This window comes from Oncorhynchus tshawytscha, linkage group LG03 (genome assembly GCF_018296145.1).
Source record: "Oncorhynchus tshawytscha isolate Ot180627B linkage group LG03, Otsh_v2.0, whole genome shotgun sequence".
NCBI lineage: Eukaryota > Metazoa > Chordata > Actinopteri > Salmoniformes > Salmonidae > Oncorhynchus > Oncorhynchus tshawytscha.
Window position 1 is genome coordinate 40648175 of NC_056431.1, and position 18642 is coordinate 40666816.

General features: G+C 40.3%; 2 protein-coding genes across 3 annotated transcripts; both read right to left on the reverse strand.

Annotated features, from left to right (window-relative positions):
* Positions 1-4164: 4164 nt before the first annotated feature.
* LOC112235555 (protein FEV-like) lies at positions 4165-8506 on the reverse strand. Of its 2 annotated transcripts, none has more exons than XM_024404009.1 (3): positions 8395-8506; positions 5732-5803; positions 4165-5275 (listed from the first exon to the last, which is right to left on the reverse strand). In XM_024404009.1, the coding sequence occupies exons 1-3, from the start codon at positions 8489-8491 to the stop codon at positions 4737-4739; spliced, it is 708 nt and encodes a 235-aa protein (XP_024259777.1). In that variant the 5' UTR covers positions 8492-8506; the 3' UTR covers positions 4165-4736. The 2 variants fall into 2 exon arrangements, with proteins under 2 accessions (XP_024259777.1, XP_024257899.1); XM_024402131.2 differs by lacking the exon at positions 8395-8506 and adding an exon at positions 6282-6737.
* Positions 8507-13124: 4618 nt separating this feature from the next.
* LOC112234139 (beta-crystallin A2-like) lies at positions 13125-16002 on the reverse strand. Its single transcript, XM_024402135.2, has 5 exons — positions 15894-16002; positions 15410-15596; positions 14345-14486; positions 13939-14081; positions 13125-13357 (listed from the first exon to the last, which is right to left on the reverse strand). The coding sequence occupies exons 2-5, from the start codon at positions 15565-15567 to the stop codon at positions 13210-13212; spliced, it is 591 nt and encodes a 196-aa protein (XP_024257903.1). The 5' UTR covers positions 15568-15596; positions 15894-16002; the 3' UTR covers positions 13125-13209.
* Between the last annotated feature and the right edge of the window lie 2640 nt (positions 16003-18642).

The window sequence follows — 18642 nt, forward strand, 5'->3', positions numbered from 1 at the left end:
CGAGCCCGACGCGAACGATATACTAATTTCTCGGGAACAGGCCCAGATCCCTGTGATTTGCGTGAAGAGGAGGCGGAGAAAAAGGGGCCAGAGGGCGGGCTGCCTTCTGAGAATTCGTAGGCAATTGAATAAACCCCCACTTTTTTGTATGCGGTAGTGTAAACAGGGCTCTAAAGTGCAACCAATTTGGTCGCATTTGCAATTAAATATTTTTTTATATAATTTGGGAGCACTGAAGTAAGATTTTTTTTTTTTGCAGATAATAATAATTGGAATGAAAAGGCTTCTCCATACCGTTGTTTCTGAGTGCCCTAGAGTGCACATTTGTTAACGTCATGGTTGCACCATTACTAAATCAAAAACAGCTTGCTTGTTTACCAACTAGGTTAAAGGATTTTCATTTTACATTCATAAACCATGTCGTGAGCCGTTCTAAAAAAAACCTGTGTGTCGTTAACCATTTGTTTAAATTTTGTTCAGTCATGTTACCCAATTGGCTAGCTAGCTAGCAACCAGGTACCTTTACCATTAGGCTATATCCAAACATTTGAGGTCACAGAAAGAAAGGAAAAGGGATACCTTCTTCAGGAGATCACATCTCCTGCACGTTATAGTGACTAACCGGACGTTTTTAAAGAGACAGTGTACAATTTCCAATGTGACGCATCTCAATGGGAAATTGGTGTTTTACACAATGAAGAAACCTAATGTTCCGCAAATGACTTTCAATGGCAGATATTCCTATCAACATTTTTGCATTTATAATAAACAAATGTATTCAGTGTTACCTATTAGTTTCTTGGGCACAACATGTGCTTCAAAAGTAGCTCAAATTCATGTAGGCCCATAAGCAGTATCTCAATCCATTTAAAAAATCATATTTTTTTGGTGCTCCTAAATTTCATGTGGTACTCATAACTTTGTTAAGTTGGGGGCACCATTTTAACCAATGAAACATTTTCATTTAGAGCCCTGAGCGTTCATATTTTGGTCGTTTTAAACAGTTTAGATCAGTAACCATCATGTTTGGGGTCTGTTCTTCTTTTCATCCTTTGAAAGTGCATTTCATAATACGCCTTGATAGGGAGACTTATTTTAAAGTGGGCTGCCTATAGTCTGAGAACAGGAAGAGAGAGAAACTGAGATCTTGTCTTTGCTTCTGTTGGCCTGGCAATGTGCGGACAGAGGGAAGGGAGGCAGGGGATTTGAAATGCGTCTGGTGTCTCGGACGCTGCCTGCCTGCCTGCCTGTCTGCCATCAATAGATGACGGGGTTCCTGGTGGCTCTATTGATATGCAGGTCACACGCACACTGCTGTGTTCTTATCAGCCTCCTCACAATATGCAACCACGGAGGAGGCATTCTCTACCTATGACATCAAATTAGCTCCACAGACAGGGAGTGGTGAATGGTTGTTTCTATGGCTCTCAACCCATTTGCCTGACAGCACTGCATGCCTGAATGTAGGTTAAGGTTTAGGTTACATAAGAGCTTACCACAAGTAATCCTTTACCAGATACAGGCAATCTGACATGGATGGGTGCATGTATACCATCAATTCACTGCTGTGTTTGTAGAATATTAATCTAGGCTAACTGGGATTAGGAATACAGCATTTGCTGTTGTTTGAATATTGTTTTTTCTTTTGTAGGATTTTTTTTTTTTTAACATAAATAATTGTATTTCATTTCAGCCTACTGAGTAGACTTTTATGTGTGTTCTAAATTGTATGCTATTCCCTACATAGTTCACTACTTTTGACTTGTGTGTCCCAAATGGCATCCAATTCCCCATATAGTGCACTACTTGGGCCAGGTCAAAAGTAGTGGACTATGTAGGAAATAGGGTACCATTTGGAAAGGAGGCAATCCCCCTGGTTAATGAGGCTGTTGTTTTTTAGACTGGAGTGGGCTGGGGGTCTATATAGTAAACCTATGTCCCAAATGACACCATATTCCCTATGTAGTGCAATACTTTTGATCAGGACCCATAGAGCTCTGGTCAATAATAGTGCTGTATATAGGTATTAGGGTGCCATTTGGGATTTAACCTAAGTGTGCGATGTCATCCACAGCAATGAAGTTGAAAACAAATTTAAACTAGGACAAAACATTTCTCTATCAAAACAGAATAGCACATGGAACAGTGGCTCATGTTTTTTAAATGTAGATGAATCCAATTGCCCATAATATCCTTATAGGACACATCACTGCATTCTATACTCCTCTGTAAACTTCTCATCTTTGTATACCCGTTGCAAGACCCACTGGTTGATGCTTATTTATAAAACCCTCTTAGGCCTCACTCCACTTTATCTGAGATATATACTGCAGCCCTCATCCTCCACATACAACACCTGTTCTGCCAGTCACATTCTGTTAAAGTTCCCCAAAGCACACACATCCCTGGGTCACTCGTCATTTCAATTCGCTGCAGCTAGCGACTGGAATGAGCTGCAACAAACAATCTCAATCTCTTCATTCAAGGACACAATCATGGACACTCTTACTGACAGTTGTGGCTGCTTTGTGTGATGTATTGTTGTCTCTACCTTCTTGCCCTTTGTGGTGTTGTCTGTGCCCAATAATGTTTGTCCCATGTTTTGTGCTGCTACCATGTTGTGTTGCTACCACGTTGTTGTCATGTTGTGTTGCTAGCATGCTGTGTTGTCATGTGTTGCTGCCTTGCTGTCTTTGGTCTGTCTTAGGTAGCCTAGTGGTTAGAGCGGAAGGTTGCTGGATCGAATCTGTTGTTCTGCCCCTGAACAAGGCAGTTAACCCACTGTTCCGCAGTTGGCCATCATTGTAAATAAGAATTTGTTCTTAACTGACCTAGTTAAATAAAGGGTAAATAAAATAAAATGTAAAAAATGATGTTGTGTTGTCTCTCTTGTTGTGATGTGCGTTTTGTCCTATATACATATATAATTATTCCAGCCCACGTCCCCACTGGAGGCCTTTTGTCTTTTGGTAGGCCATCATTGTAAATAATAATTTGTTTTTAACTGACTTGCCTAGTTAAATAAAGGTTAAATAAAAAATGTAAAAGTAATCACGCATACAGTACACCTGTTATATGCAGAGACGTAGCGCTCCCGTGTGGCTGGAAATAATGTAGGCCTAATCTACAATACGTTATCAGATCATCAACCCACACTGAAAGAGAAAAATGTATTGCGCACTTGAACAAAATGATCTGCAAATTCTGAGGATGATGCTTTTATACAACATGGTTGACGGATTTATAATCATTTTCATACATTATCTGATAATTCGACCAAATTAAATGTAGGCCTATGTAAAATAACATCGCACAATTTCATTCATGATATCAACTGGCATTTTTAGCCTACAATTTCAAATAAATAATTTCTAAAAGGTTTAAAATTATAATTAAATAATCTATTGCTTTTTTTCATGCATAAAATGTCAAAATAAAACGTATAAAAGGAAAAAATAAACGTGGTTGTTGTCAAAACTAAAGGAGATACCTGCACTGTATCGTAGACTGCCTGTGTATGTCTAAAGCAGGCTTAAAGGCCCAGTGCAGTCAAAAACGTGATTTTCATGTGTTTTATATTTATATACATATATATATATATATATATATATATATATATATATATATATATATATATATATATTCCACACTATGAAGTTGGAATATTACTGTTAAATTGTGAAAATTAGGATAATGCCCTTTTAGTGTAAGAGCTGTTTGAAAAGACCAACTGAAATGTCAGCCTGTTTGGTGGGATGGAGTATTGGCCTACCTGGTGACATCACCAGGCGCTAAATGAGTTAATAGACCAACAAGAATGTATTTCTTTTTATTTAACCTTTATTTAACTAGGCAAGCCAGTTATTAAGAACAAATTCGTATTTACAATGACGGCCTACCCCGGCCAAACCCGAACGACTCTGGGCCAATTGTGCGCCGCCCTATGGGACTCCCAATCACAGCCGGTTGTGATACAGCCTGGAATCAAACCAGGGTCTGCAATGAAAGAGAGTTCAAAACCTCTCTGCCAATAACAGCTAATTTTCCGTTTCCCCTCCCCACTCAGTCCACTCCCAGACAGTACTAACAAAATTCTTGCTTGAGAAATTGCTCATTGCTATTTTCTTCTTTTTGACCATTTGAATTGAAAACAAAGACAGTAAGGTACTTAATAGTTACCCAGAAATGATTTGATATTGAGATAAACACGTCTGCATTGTAACCTTAAAATAACCAAGGCTATTTAAAGTGGGAGTCATCGGGTAATATATTGGCGACGACAAATCTTTATCTCCATAATGTTTTTAGACCGGCACTAATAATCCTACTTTGAAATTAGTGCACTGCAAGCCTATCTGAGAACAATTCCGTATTTACATGTTTAATTAATAGCCACGTGATGGCGCTAAAAGCCCAGGCAATTTCAGAGGTGTAGGCACCAGTGTCCTGTCGAATCAGAGACCAAATAAATTGTAAAGAAAAGAGTTCTTAATCTGGGTTTAGTCTAAAATACATAGCCTATCTGAAAACGCATGTTATTACATTTGAAATATTGCACAAAATGTTTAATGAATTGCGCCTTGGCATATTCAGTTAGGATCAGACAATATCTTGGGTTGACAAGATACCATTTCGAAAGGAAAAAATCATCATTAGGCCTAATCCAAAAAGGCACGCTTTAAACTACATCAATCATCGATAATTATGTTTAGGCCTCATTGGTGGAATAATAGTAGTCAATTGTAGTGGTTATTGATATTATTCAGGTTGTTGATGTTGTTGACACAGTTGATGTGCGAAGCGGACACAGCACCAAATGGTCCCGGGGGTTGGAGGTTGTGACTGTGGTAGAGAGTGGGTGGCGAACCCGGCCAATAGGAGAATCCGGACGGACCAACGCCTGGACCAACGAGGCTTAGCTTGGAAATCCCTGAAAAGGGAATAGGGGCAAAATTACTCTGGAATTTATAAAGCGCTTGCTCTGTTGTTGAGGGTTGACACACCTGGGCCAAGCCGTGAAAGTCGAACTTGTAAGCATATCGCTTCCCATGGACCTTTGTCATGATGTTTTTGTCGTAGTAGTACCGCAATGCGCGGCTGAGTTTGTCATAGTTCATGTTGGGCTTGCTTTTGCGCTCGCCCCATCGCCGGGCTACCTCATCAGGGTCAATTAGCTTGAATTCTCCGTTCGTCCCTTCCCAGGTAATGCAAGACATGTTGGCGCTGTCTGACAGGAGTTCGAGGAGAAACTGCCATAGCTGAATCTGTCCACTACCTATTCAAAATAACACATTATACACATTTGTGAAGGGAGACAAAAGGGGGGAAAGAAGCATTTATTTGATAGGCAATCTGGAAAACAAATGTCACTTGGTTTCCAAAAGAAATGGCCCAATTACGCATAGAATAAACATGTTGATACGCTATCAGTTGGACAACAATGTCGTCAATGTCTGTGTCTTGGAAAAAACAAAATCACGAAAGAAAACGATTTGTCTAAAACGCATGCCTTTTGGACTAACAACACAACCATGAAGAAGAAGGGGGAAAAGGGGGTTCATTGGGCTTCTTTCAGCTGAGTAATGATCTCTAATCAAATCAATAATAGTGCTCCTATGGACTCTAAAATATTAAAAGTAATATATAATAATATATAAATGTAATACAACAGTTCTAAACGCATGCAGGGTCGGAATGCATACAATAAATCAACATTTCAAAATGCTCTTACCTTTTTGAGACCCTGTATTTGAGGGACTCCAGGATCCACTTTTGCTTTCTTTCAACAGATGTTCTGTTGGATCTGCAAAATAAATAGAGCGGCCATTAACACAAATAAATGTGCTAGTAAAAAAAATATTAGTATAAAATCTCATCTAAAATAAATATGCATTGCAACGGTATATGTTTAAAACACAATTCACATTTGGATAATTCTATAGGCTATAACTTTATTCCTTGTGGAAATACTTCCGTTCAGATTGAAAATATTATAAAAATCATTCAAAAGCTATGATTCTGTCTTATAATCGAGTCTCTAACTAATGCTCTGTTTTCTCATATTTGTGCTTTCTCCCGTCCAAGCTTCACAACTGAAGCCAGGAAACGCGTTCAGGAAAGAGGATATCCGATTTCCGACAAAAGAGGAGACGGGTTTCAGACTGAAAAGGCAGAGCAAACGCTAGCTGGAAGCAGCATCACTACCCGAGGACTAAATACTATTTTCCCTCATCTGAATATAAAGCAATAATATTGATCATTTCACGTACAAAAGCACGAACCTGAGAGATACATGTTAAACATAACGTTTCCTCCGCAGTTCTGTTTCATTGTAGCTGTTGTTCAAGAAAGGGTTGGATTTCATTCGGGCAAAGATTTGTATTAAACTTTATCTTATAACTGTGATCTGGAATAAATGTGGGACAGATGGAAGTTTCCAGGCAACTGTCACAAACCCCATCTCTGAGACAATATTCAGACAGCAATTTCCTCTGGTGCATTGCTTTAATTAAAATAGCAATTTACCTCTGTCATCCCTCCCCGGTCTCCACAATAAAATGAAGCCGAGAGAAATTCGGTCTTATCAATCCACCATCAGGGTTTAATAAAGTTTCCGCGTTAAGATCAGAGTTTCTATGGAGAATTTAAGTGTATGACATGGAAGCCAGTTCAGAGCCTCTCTCTTTTCCGCCTCTTTACCCCTTTGCAAACACAAAAGCCTATTTCATGTTGGAAAAAAATATTTACCTTAAAAACATGCCTCAATGCACCTGGGAAAACAAGAACATCTTATCCACGACCTTCTGTTTATAGGTATAAGGCTGAATACAATCGTCTTGTAATGAGGTTGTGAATTTAAAACCATGTCTTGTAGGCTAAGATGTTTGTTGACGTAAAGCCATGACAGAACATTTCACTATTAATTAAAAGCAATCCTTCCAAGACATTGTCCAAGCTATACCTCACAAATCCCCATCCACAAATTCCATGTATAATAGCATTAGAATAACAACAACAACAACAATAGGCCTAATAATAATAATAACAACAAACAATAAAAATGATAAACAATAATAATACAAAGACTCAGTATAAAAATCATGTATTTGCCCCCCCCCACACGGGTACAGAGTCAATGTGCGGGGGTACATGTGCAGGGGTACATGACATTATTGAGATTAGCTGTGAAAATATTCAGTGAGTAATTGCATTAAAAAGTCAATGACAGTCAAACAGTATTTAAGGCAAAAAAAAACGTTATTAGTTGGCACATACCATGGACATGCGAAATGTACAGCAAATGGTATATTTTGCATATGCCTGCATTCCAAAAGGATGTCCACTGCTTACAGTAACTCAATAGTAGGCCTTTTGGGATTTCTAATCACAACACATGGCAATAATTAAACAGACATAATAAACATTACATTTTCGATCACAATACATATTATGGGTCGAGTCCCAACTTGATAATGCCTAGTTTACGCGTGCATAATTGGCATTTTGCGTAAATCCTTATGCATTAATTCAAATGAAATATTTTTACGGAAATTCCTTTACAGTTACTCGCGCGGATTTCAAGTTATGATTCGTTTCCCGGTGGGGCGATAACAGGAGAAAACGATATGAGACCTGAGAGCAGGCCTATATATGTGACTGCTATGCAAATCTAGGCCTATTTGACTCATGGAGTCGGCTATCACTCCATACCCCCACCACGCCACTCCCTCTCCACCAGTAATGCCGCTGCCGCTGTGTTCTGAAGAGTGGTCTCTGGCGTCCCAGACTTGCTTTAGCTGCCTGAGTCTTTAAACAGGTCGCAGGCAACTTAAAACAAGCCTCGAATGCTAGGTCATTTCTGAAAGATTTGAATTAAGTATTATTGTCTCATTCTGGCTTCTATAGGCTACTAGAAGTTCTGGTTTAAATTTTGGTGTCCACTGTCGTTTTTGCAGTTTCACCTTAGTATTTGACCATTATTAAAACAAAGGATATAAAACACTTCAGGTCGAATCATAATTTGACACCTGCGTGGGTAAATCGGCATAACGTCAATGGTTGTTACGGGAGTTACGCGCGCAAATCTCAAATTAGGATTTCCACCTTCAATAACACTAAATATTAGGCGTACTGACTGTAACATAATCCCATAGAAATACATTTAGAAGTCTATATAGCGGATCACAAAATGAGCACATCCTATTTTTGCAAATATTAGACCAATGGGGAGTATCCAAGTGTCTTACCTCCTGCGTTTCAAATAATCCCCAACTGGTTCACAGGCACAGAGTGCTAGACTTCCTAAAAACAATTTTTCCCTTCTCTTATTGTTGGACTAGTTTTTTATTCAGGAAGGAAACACCAACCAACAGTGGCCTACCCTATTCTACTCACCACCCGATACGCCTGGCCAGCTCCTTTTCACTGTACAGCCGTTTAAATCAGTCTGAACAGAAATGTGTATTTGAGAAAGGTGTGTATAGTTGAACATTTATTAAAAGATCCTGGACTGGGTGTGGGACTCCGTGAGATGACCTGGCAAACAGGGGATTCAAAGCAACGGATTCAAAGCAGGATGTAGCAAGTGTTGCTTGAAAAGTGATCCGGTTCAAGAAAACATGTAGATATTATCCAACCACAACGTGGCAGACTTATTAGCAGCATCATGCAATGGCAGTCTCAACGATACGTAATAGGCCTATACGTGCTTCCCCCTTATTTCCATAGTTTATTTGTTGGTAAATTAGTTTGTCATGGCCATAGCAACTAGTAACACTGACAGGTCAGCACCTTGGACAGCTCACATGGTCTGGCAGCACGTTGCCTCGCCTTGGGCCAGGTTCAGAGAGCAGCAATTCATTTCAGAGTAGGCTTTAGACTAGAGACATAAGCTCGGCCTTCCAGGGCCATTCATCTACAGTTGAGAGTTAGAATAGTAGAACAGACAAAGTGCAATTTGGTTTTTCATTAGCAGTTTATCTCTTGTTATGCCTCGCTGACACTCACTCAATTAGTGTATGCCAGTTAAAACATTGTGGATCGGTAAATTAGTGTAGTTAGTCTAGCCACCTATCTAAACTTGCATGCCAAATAACTGACCAGGCATGCAGGGCACGTGCCCAGGGGCCCTTACCTCCAGGGGGCCCCCTACTTATTTTGTTAGTCACTCTCACTCAGATTTCCTATTAACATGGCATGGCGAAATGTGTGTAGAATATCAGGAAATTGGCTTTAAAACTTTAAAACTAAAACTCAATACATGGCAACGACCCTGCTGCCTTCGTTCATTGATATGTTTGTGGTTGAGTGCTACACGTGTTGATATTTCAAGGCATTAAATACAGAAACAATGTACATTTATTTTTTATTCTTTAAACATATTTTAAGGTATTTTTTAAAGTTTTAGTCACAGCTTTAGGATAGATACACATGGGCTACATCAGATAGCGCAACGATTCCACCAGCACTGATCAGGGGTTCACACTAGATGGGCCATCAGTGAAGACAAAATTGGCTGTATTATAAGAATGTATGAAAAAAAAACATGTATCTTTTTGGTCTTAATTCAAGATTACGGTTAGGAATAAGGTTAGTGTGGTTAAATTTAGGGTTAAGTTAGGTTTCAAATCAGATTTGAAGAAGAGAAATAGCTGGCCCAGGTATTTGAGTGGTGAGACTGAGCAACCGAATGTAGGCGAAAGTCGAGGAGAGAAGTTGGGGAGATGCAAGTCGGACACTAATGTGGTTTTCCAACAGCAAGGCTTGGCTCTACATGACAGTGTTGCCAGTGTTGCAAGAGTTTAGTGTTCGAGCGGATCACTTTTGTCAAGTCGTGACCATTGTTGGTCACCGCCTTCCAAAGTGTTGCATTATGGGGATAAAAATTGTCACACTTGCACCTACATGACAACGGCATGGGGTTCAAACTGTAGAACCCAGTTCCTACATTGGAATATAAAAATGGATTTTATCAAACAAAACTATGCTACATTTTAAATCTGGGACCCTAAGGATGAGAAATGAGAGCAAGATTAATGAATGTAAGTACATTATTTACCTTCAGAGGTAAATGTATCAAACCAGTTGCCGTGATAAAAGTATTTTGTTGTTGTGCACTCTCCTCAAACAATATAATTATATTTTTTCACTGTAATAGGTACTGTAAATTGGACACTGCAGTTAGATTAACACGAATTTAAGCTTTCTGCCCATATAAGACATGTCTATGTCCTGGAAAGTTGGTTGTTACTTACAATGTCATTCTAGTCACATTAGCGCACGTAAGCAACAACCGTGCCGATTTAGGGACACCGATCCCGTAGAGGTTTAAAATGTTGTTGTTTTTTCTCACCCATCTACACACAATGCCCCAGAATACAAAGTGAAAACATGTTTTTAGAAATGTTTGCAAATGTATTGAAAATTAAATGCAGTAATATTACATTTACATAAGTATTCACACCCCTGCGTCAATACTTTATAAAAGCACATTTGGCAGCGATTACAGCTGTAAGTCTTTCTGGGTATGTCTCTAAGAGCTTTCCACAACTGGATTGTGCAAAATTAGCCTATTATTCAAAAATTGTTGTTGATCATTGCTAGACAACCGTTTTCAGATCTTGCCATAGATTTTCAAATAGATTTAAGTCAGAACTGTAACTCGGCCGCCACTCAGGAACATACACTGTCTTCTTGGTAAGCAACTCCAGTGTAGATTTGGCCTTGTGTTTTAGGTTATTGTCCTGCTGAAAGCTGAATTCATCTCCCAGTCTCTGGTGTAAAGCAGACTGGGCCAGGTTTTCCTCTATGATTTTGCTAGTGGTTAGCTCCATTCCATTTTTAAAAAATTCGGAAACAATTTTTTTTTTGTCTTTAACGATTACAAGCATACCCATAACATGATGCAGCCACCACTATGCTTGAAAATATAGAGAGTGGTACTCAGTAATGTGTTGTACTGGATTTGCCCCAAACATAAGACTTTGTATTCAGGACAAAACGTTCACTGCTTTGCCACATTATTTTGCAGTATTACTTCAATGCCTTGTTGCAAACAGGATGCATGTTTAGGAATATTTGTGTTTTGTTCAGGTTTCTTTTCACTCTGTCAATTAGATTAGCATTGTGGAGTAACTACAATGTTGCTGATCCATCCTCAATTTCCTCCTATCACAGCCATTAAACTCTGTAACTGTTTTAAAGTCACTATTAGCCTCATGGTGAAATCCCTGAGTGGTTTCCTTCCTCTCCGGCAACTGAGTTAGGAAGGATGCCTGTATCTTTGTAGTGACTGGGTGTATTGATACACCATCCAAAGTGTAATTAATAATGTCTGCTTTTTATTTTCGAGGCATTGGAAAATCTCCCTGGAGTTTTTTGGTTGAATCTGTGTTTGAAATTTAGGGAATCTGAGGGACCTTACAAATAATTGTATGTGTGGGGTGAAGAGATGAGGTAGTCATAAAAAATTATGTTACACACTATTACTGCACACAGAGTGAGTCCATGCAACTTATTATGTTGTTATGCAAATTTCCACTCCTGAACTTATTTAAGATTTCCATAACAACGGGGTGGAATACTTATTGACTGAAGACATTTCAAGTTTTCCTTTGAAAATTATTTGTAAACATTTCTAAAAACATAATTCCACTTTGACATTATGGGGTATTGTGTGTAGGTTAGTGAGTGAGAGATTTGGGCTTGGAGACATGTTTATCAACATTATAAAATAAAATAAATTAAAATGTTCATTAACAATGGCAACACTACCATGTTGCACTGAGCCTTGCTGTTGAAACAGCTTTTGAGCAGAGTTGACCCTCTCGCTTCGTCTCTACTTCTCTGACCTGACTTAAACAGGAACCAACTGTGCTTACAGGGGATACAAATGAAAGGGAGCCTATTTGAGACCTATCTAATTAATTAATTGTACACTATAGGAGGTTGGTGGCACCTTAATTGGGGAGGCCAGGCACATGGAGCTGAATAAGTGGTAAATTATCAACAACATTAAACACATGTTTTCCAAGTGTTTGATGCCATTCCATTTGCTCAGTTCCAGCCATTATTATGAGCCGTCCTCCCCTCAGTAGCCTCCACTGTCACATGTTATGTTTTCAGTTTGTATGTGTGTGATATAGGGGTATAGAAATGTTTATTTTACTTTTTTTTTTAAATAAACAATAGCAGCCATGTTAGCACTGCCATGTTAATCTGAGTCTTGCTCTTGAAAAATCACCACTGTCCGACTTTTGGCTGTTGCAGATGCACCTCCCCCGACTTCACTCAAGGACACTCTCTCTTACAGTCAGCTTCTTTAAAGGCGCCACGTGTTCAATCGTCCGTCTGCATTTGGTAGTACAGCATTTGCATTGATACGAGCTTCGCCGGGCAGCGCAGAGCTGTCATGAAGGAAGTTGACAAGGCCTTGAGTTTGTGTTTACACTGGACCTCCCGCCCGTACCTACAGTCAACCAATCATGTCAATGCGGAGCTACAGGAGCCCTCCGCATTGTTACACAATTTAAGAGCATTAAAAAAAGTGAAAAGTCAAGCATTAATTGGCTGTTAGCCTTACTGCTCGAACACATCCAGTGGTCGTGTTACTCCGCTCAGACGTTGATGCCGTATGCCAGATCTTACAAGGTCTGGATAGGTATTTTACCTATCAGCTGAGCACACCACGTGTTATAGCAATCTGGTACCCGACTTCACGGTCGATGACGTGGCACGCAACCATTGGTTGATGGATGCAACAGCTGAGCAGGGGAACACGACCAATGTTAGATACATTCATGCTCGGCAACTACACAACACAACAATGGCGGAAACAATAGTGATCTTGTGCTCAGGTTTATTGGAAATACGATAACACTCTGACAGGAACAATATACATCCTACCCTAACAGACAGGTGGTATTTACCCTGGGTTATGTATTGATGCAATGGTCAAATTATGAAATGCCTTTGTGGTTTACTTCTGTTGGAGTATATAAATAGCCACTTTGGTGATGGGTTGTTAAGAATCTACCACAGGCTGTTGAACAGATAGCTCTATGTCCTGATCGAGAAAAGGCAGTACAACAAAAAAAAGCAAGGAATTGCCACAAGTACTGTTTCCGTAGTTTGAATAAAGCCTTTATTGCCTATTTTAATACATGGCATGGTCGGTACATGGTAGCCACTGGAGGATAGTGTCAAGTGGACCTAGTGCTGGATTCTGCGGATAGACTGGACCTGGTTGGTGTGAGCCTGAGTGCTGTACTCGTTGTAGTGTCTGTACTCTCCCTGGTGTCTGTCTCTCTCCAGGATGTACTGGTAACCACGGTAACCGGGGAACTGATAGGCCACCCACCTGTAAAGAGAAGGGCCTGTGTTATTCCGTTGATAATTGTTCTCTCTATGACCAAAATACTGATGTGGCTGCTTTGTAGATAATATGTGCCCAGATTGCAGTCGTATGCTGTTAGAAAATCTACAAAACGAATTGTCTTGGAAAGTAAATGGGTGACTGAGGAATTGCATGTTATTATGTGGACAAATGATGTCCTTGTCAATGTGTTTACGAATCAATAGCCTGGGGCCCCACATTTTGGTTTTTGCCCTAGCACTACACAGCTGATTCAAATAATCAAAGCTTGGAATGAGTTTGGGAAACTCTGCCCTAGAGTGTTTATGAAGGCATATCGGATGCTGAGAAAATGGGATACTGGTAATCCCTGTATATAACCATGTTCTTTTGACTCTTTATTTGTATTTGTTATTCACTGTGTATTTATTCCTCGTGTCACTATTTCTATTTTTAATTCACATTTTATCTTAATAAACTCTGCATTGTTGGAAAAGGACCTGTAAAGTAAGCATTTCACTGTTAGTCTACCCCTGTTGTTTTACGACGCATGTGACAAACACAACTTGATTTGACTTGAGACTCACGCTCCGGAGTTGACTTTGATTGAGGGCACCTCCTTGCTACACCAGCCCATAGCCTGTAGAGAGGGGTAGTCGTCACACATCTCGAACTTGCGTCCCTGGAAGTCTTCACACTCGTACAGAGTCACTTTACTGTCACTGTGGTTCTGTTGACAGAGATGAGCCTTGAATCGTTTCATATATGGTGTCGTTAATTTTTTATTTTTTTTTGAGGGGGAATCAAAAACAAACGGATTTGAGAGTTGTGGTATGATGGTGTGATGATACGATATACATACTAGAATCATGTGTGGATGTATTAATTAACCTTCAATAGAACATTAGTATTCCTGTGCTTCATTCCAAAATGTGCTTCAGATGTTGGCATTTACCCCCCCCTACATGACACATTTCTGGGGGAGGAACTTACAGCGCACTTGATAGGTCTAAAGGAAAGCATGTGCTCGGTTCTGTAACTGCTGTTTCCGCTCCAAGCCTCGTAACGTGGATAGTCTCCCTTCTCAAGGATAAACTGCTGGCCCTGGAACTCAGGGTACTCATAACCCAACCAGCTAAAACACATGCGGGGAGAGAGAGGGAACGAGAACGAAAGAGAGAAAACAGAGCGTCAGGTTAGTTAACAACAGTGCAACGCCCCGTGGCAGCGAGATCTTTGTTGATTAGAGGACAAAGGGCCAAAGCAAACACCACATGCTGCGCATATGGACCATTATCTGATCATCAGTCAGCTGCTGCAACAGAACACTAGGCAGGCAGCTGGGACTCAAGGGAGATTACATCTGTAGCCTGACTTTGACTGACTGTCAGAAACAAAACAACAAGCTACATTTCAGGCTAATAACTCACACCAATCGGTGATCTCTCCGAGTGTTCAGCTATAACATTTTGTCCATAACAATGTAAAAAAAAAAAGCATGCGGAAATTAAATTGCAAAGAAATTTGCCAAAATCATTGAATCGAAAATAACAGCCATTATAAGATTCCATATTTTACAGTCAGACTGTTAAGGAACATAATAACTAAATGTTGCATTGTCATACATTGTAGTATCACAACAAATGAAATGACACAGCTTTGATTTGAGGGCCGGTTCACAACAGTACAAATGCGATGTATAATGTAATATTCAAGAATACATTAGCTTCTGAGAGGAACTAGGTCTAGAAATGAATGTTATATTGAATACATTTCTCACTTCTCACTCAAACACAACTGGAACCGATTACCTGGAAAAACCTAAAAAACATTTGTTGACCGAACAAGCTCCATGGGTCTAATGTAGTACTACTACTCCTCTGTCGTAGTAATGTAGTACTACTACTCTGTCGTAGTAATGTAGTACTACTACTACTCTGTCGTAGTAATGTAGTACTACTACTACTCTGTCGTAGTAATGTAGTACTACTCTGCTAATAATGTGGTACAGACCCTCGGTTGTAGCTTAGTAGAGTAGAAATCCAAAGAGACACTTACGGTCCGTTCTCGACCTTGATGGAGCGGATCTTGTGGAATCCCCTATCCATGATGTTCTGACACTCCAGCAGGAACTCACAACGCTTGCCCTGGAAGTTCTCCTCCTCCCAGACAGTGATCTTGAACTGGCCCATCTGCTCCATCTGCTGAGTGTTCATGGTTGCTATTTCCACCGTGGGGTTGCTCTCTACCAAAAGGGGACAAGGAAGACCAGAGGTGAGGAAACTAGGCTAAAATGGAGTGCTTCACTCTGTTTGCTCTGGTATCTCTACATGAAAGTGAACATTGATTCTGGAGCAAAGAGCAAGAGCGTACTACCATTTTTTTTTAAAAGGAGTTGAACTCTCAGTTTGCACTGGGGAAATATCCGATACAAATATGAGATATATATCTCCCATATTGGATGTCATCAATCCCGTTTCTTGGTACACCAATGCACAGCAATCAGATGTTCACATTCTACCTAGGTAGTGTGAATACTTACAGAGAGTACTGAGGTGGGACAGATCCAGAGTAACAATATCGAGTCCTAGGCCCCCACTTCTGTTTTTATACTACCAAGCCCCTCGTTTAATGCCGCTTTCGCACAAGCCTTGCATACTCAGCAGCGACAAACTGAATGCACGCATTAGTCCACACCATTGTGGAGGCTCCCGAGCCCCATTGTGAGAGGCTTAGATCCACTGACTCATCAAAATGGCACCCAGCGACTGTGCCGGCCTGACGGCCGGCCACAATAGCAACACACTGACACGACAGTTTGATTGGAAATTGGGGACTATGGCAGCATTCTGGGAGATTACCCCAGAGGTAGGTACAAGGGCACCAATGCTTCTCTCAGTCCACAAGTATGGCTGACTCTACCTCTACCCCTGCCTCTCTGCACAGCACCCCCACACATCATGGCATCACTGTCATCTTTCATAGGATTCAACATGGGAAGACAGACAGACTTGCTGATCCTTTATTCATATTCTTTCACGTTGGATCGTGTTTGTACTTCACGAGGTTGAAAAGAAAGCGTTTGAAATGTAGAACCTTTTTTTAAAAATACCTGTTGTTTCCCCCCCCCCCAAGCTAAATCTATTCCGGTGTGAACTGAAAGGGATCATGAGAAAACATTCCTGCCGTGTTTCTAGCAGCACTAGTTTCTCAGCCGTTCATGGTGTTGTTTTGAATGTTTCCGTGTTTTGACAGTTGCTGGATTTGTCAATGGGTCCGAATTGTTTCCGGTGCCTTTGTGAGGCGTATGAGTGCAAAGTGGAAATGTGTAGGAATGTGTATCATATTTTAAAAATGCACGTCGACGTTGCAACTTTACTTTATGTTCGGGATTGTCAGTATAAGAAACGCAAATGGAACCTAGTGATGTAAGTCAATTGGTATAGTACTTGTCTGTAGTGACATCTTGTGGCATAACAGTTCATTACAGTGACTGGTGATAATAGCCGCTTTTGTTGGAATGAAGATACGTTCCTATCACAGAAACATATGGTCTGGTCTGGTTAGGTTACACTAGATATGCTTTTACCTCAGCGACGTGGTGCCTGCTTTAGTCTTTGTTTCCTTATGTTTGACCCGAGCCCATATAGTGCACTACTTTTGACCAGCGCCCTGGACAAAGGTCGTGCACTATGTAGGGAACAGGGTGACATTTGGGATGCATCCTTATATTAAATGTACAAATAATCAGACTTCAGACTTGGATGGTTCCTCTGCAATGTGTTATTATTGTATTTACACCCCTTTTCTGCTGTCTCTGTGTGTGGCCATATGTGTGCCTATATGCTTAATTGGTTGTGTGTTCAGCGGTCCCTTTGAGTGGGCCGGTTCCATTGTTCTGTCTTACCTGTGTGGCCTTGTTTGGCTTGGGGCAGGTGGACAATGAGACACGGTGACAGAGCTCCAGTCAACCGGCTGCTGGTCTTTGATTCCCCCATTGGATAGATTAGATTTGTCACCTCGTCAGCTGATGCCTCATTTCACTGGGAAATGTAGCTCTCCCTATTTGCATCTGACAACATAGGGCCTATAGTAGCCTACAGCTTCCTAACTCAACACTCTACTTTGAATCTTTATCTTCTCTGCAGTGGTAGTACAATAGGCTAGTCTATTCTTCTGAACGGGTCACGTGGGTCTCTGAAAGAGGGATGTTGCTCACTAAGTATGGAAATATCTTTTGTAGCATTTGCACATTTATACATGGTTGGTATGTTGTGGAATATGAACTGATCAGATGCATTTGACATTTTGGTCATTTAGCAGATGCTCTTATCCAGAGTGAATTACAGTTGGTGGATTCATTTTAAGATAGCTAGGTGGGACAACCACATATCACAGGCGGGGGGGGTAACACTTTCTATGATACATACACAGATAATGCCTACAAGTGCATTAGTAATGCCTTCTAATACACTTACGTACACTTATAGTGACTCACAATAAGATGTCATAATTGCTCATAAGTAGTTCCAGCATCCTTATAATACGTTGCTGTGATGCATTATAAGCCCAGAGAGCACGCATCAACAGGTTGAGTATTTTATTGAGCAACGTTTCCACAATGTTTGCACTTCTGAGTAGCCTAACCTGCAAGCAGCTGGCTGAGGTGCAGGCTGGAAGAACCAGGCAGCCAGGCAGCAACCAGAGCAAACAACATTGTTTGAATATCCACAGTTTTTTTTTCTCCCTCCCCGCATTTTCTCGTATCCGTTCATTGTACCTTACACTGTTTGGGAGTAAACCATAGAGTGATAAGAGATGAACCGGGATAGAGAGAACTTTATTATTATTATTATTATTATAATTTTTTTACAATTTTCCCTCGCAATTTCTGTTTACATCAATACCCCTCCGTGGGACAACATGCGTATGTGTGATAACTGTGTGGAGTAAGTGAGGCAGACTGTTTCTCAGGATCCAGTTTCTACACGGTAACAGAGCCAGCCAGCCCAGCCAGCCCAGTCAGAGAGGTTGCATAAGCATTGCTCTATCGTCAGGAAGCGATGCTGTTATTGCTCTGGAAAACAGACATGTCGTTTTATCATCGCACTCTGTTTTGATTCACAAATTCAGAGTTTCAAGTAGAACTTCGAAATGCATTTTGTATTGATTGGAATTGTACACTGCTCAAAAAAATAAAGGGAACACTAAAATAACACATCCTAGATCTGAATGAATGAAATATTCTTATTAAATACTTTTTCATTTACATAGTTGAATGTGCTGACAAC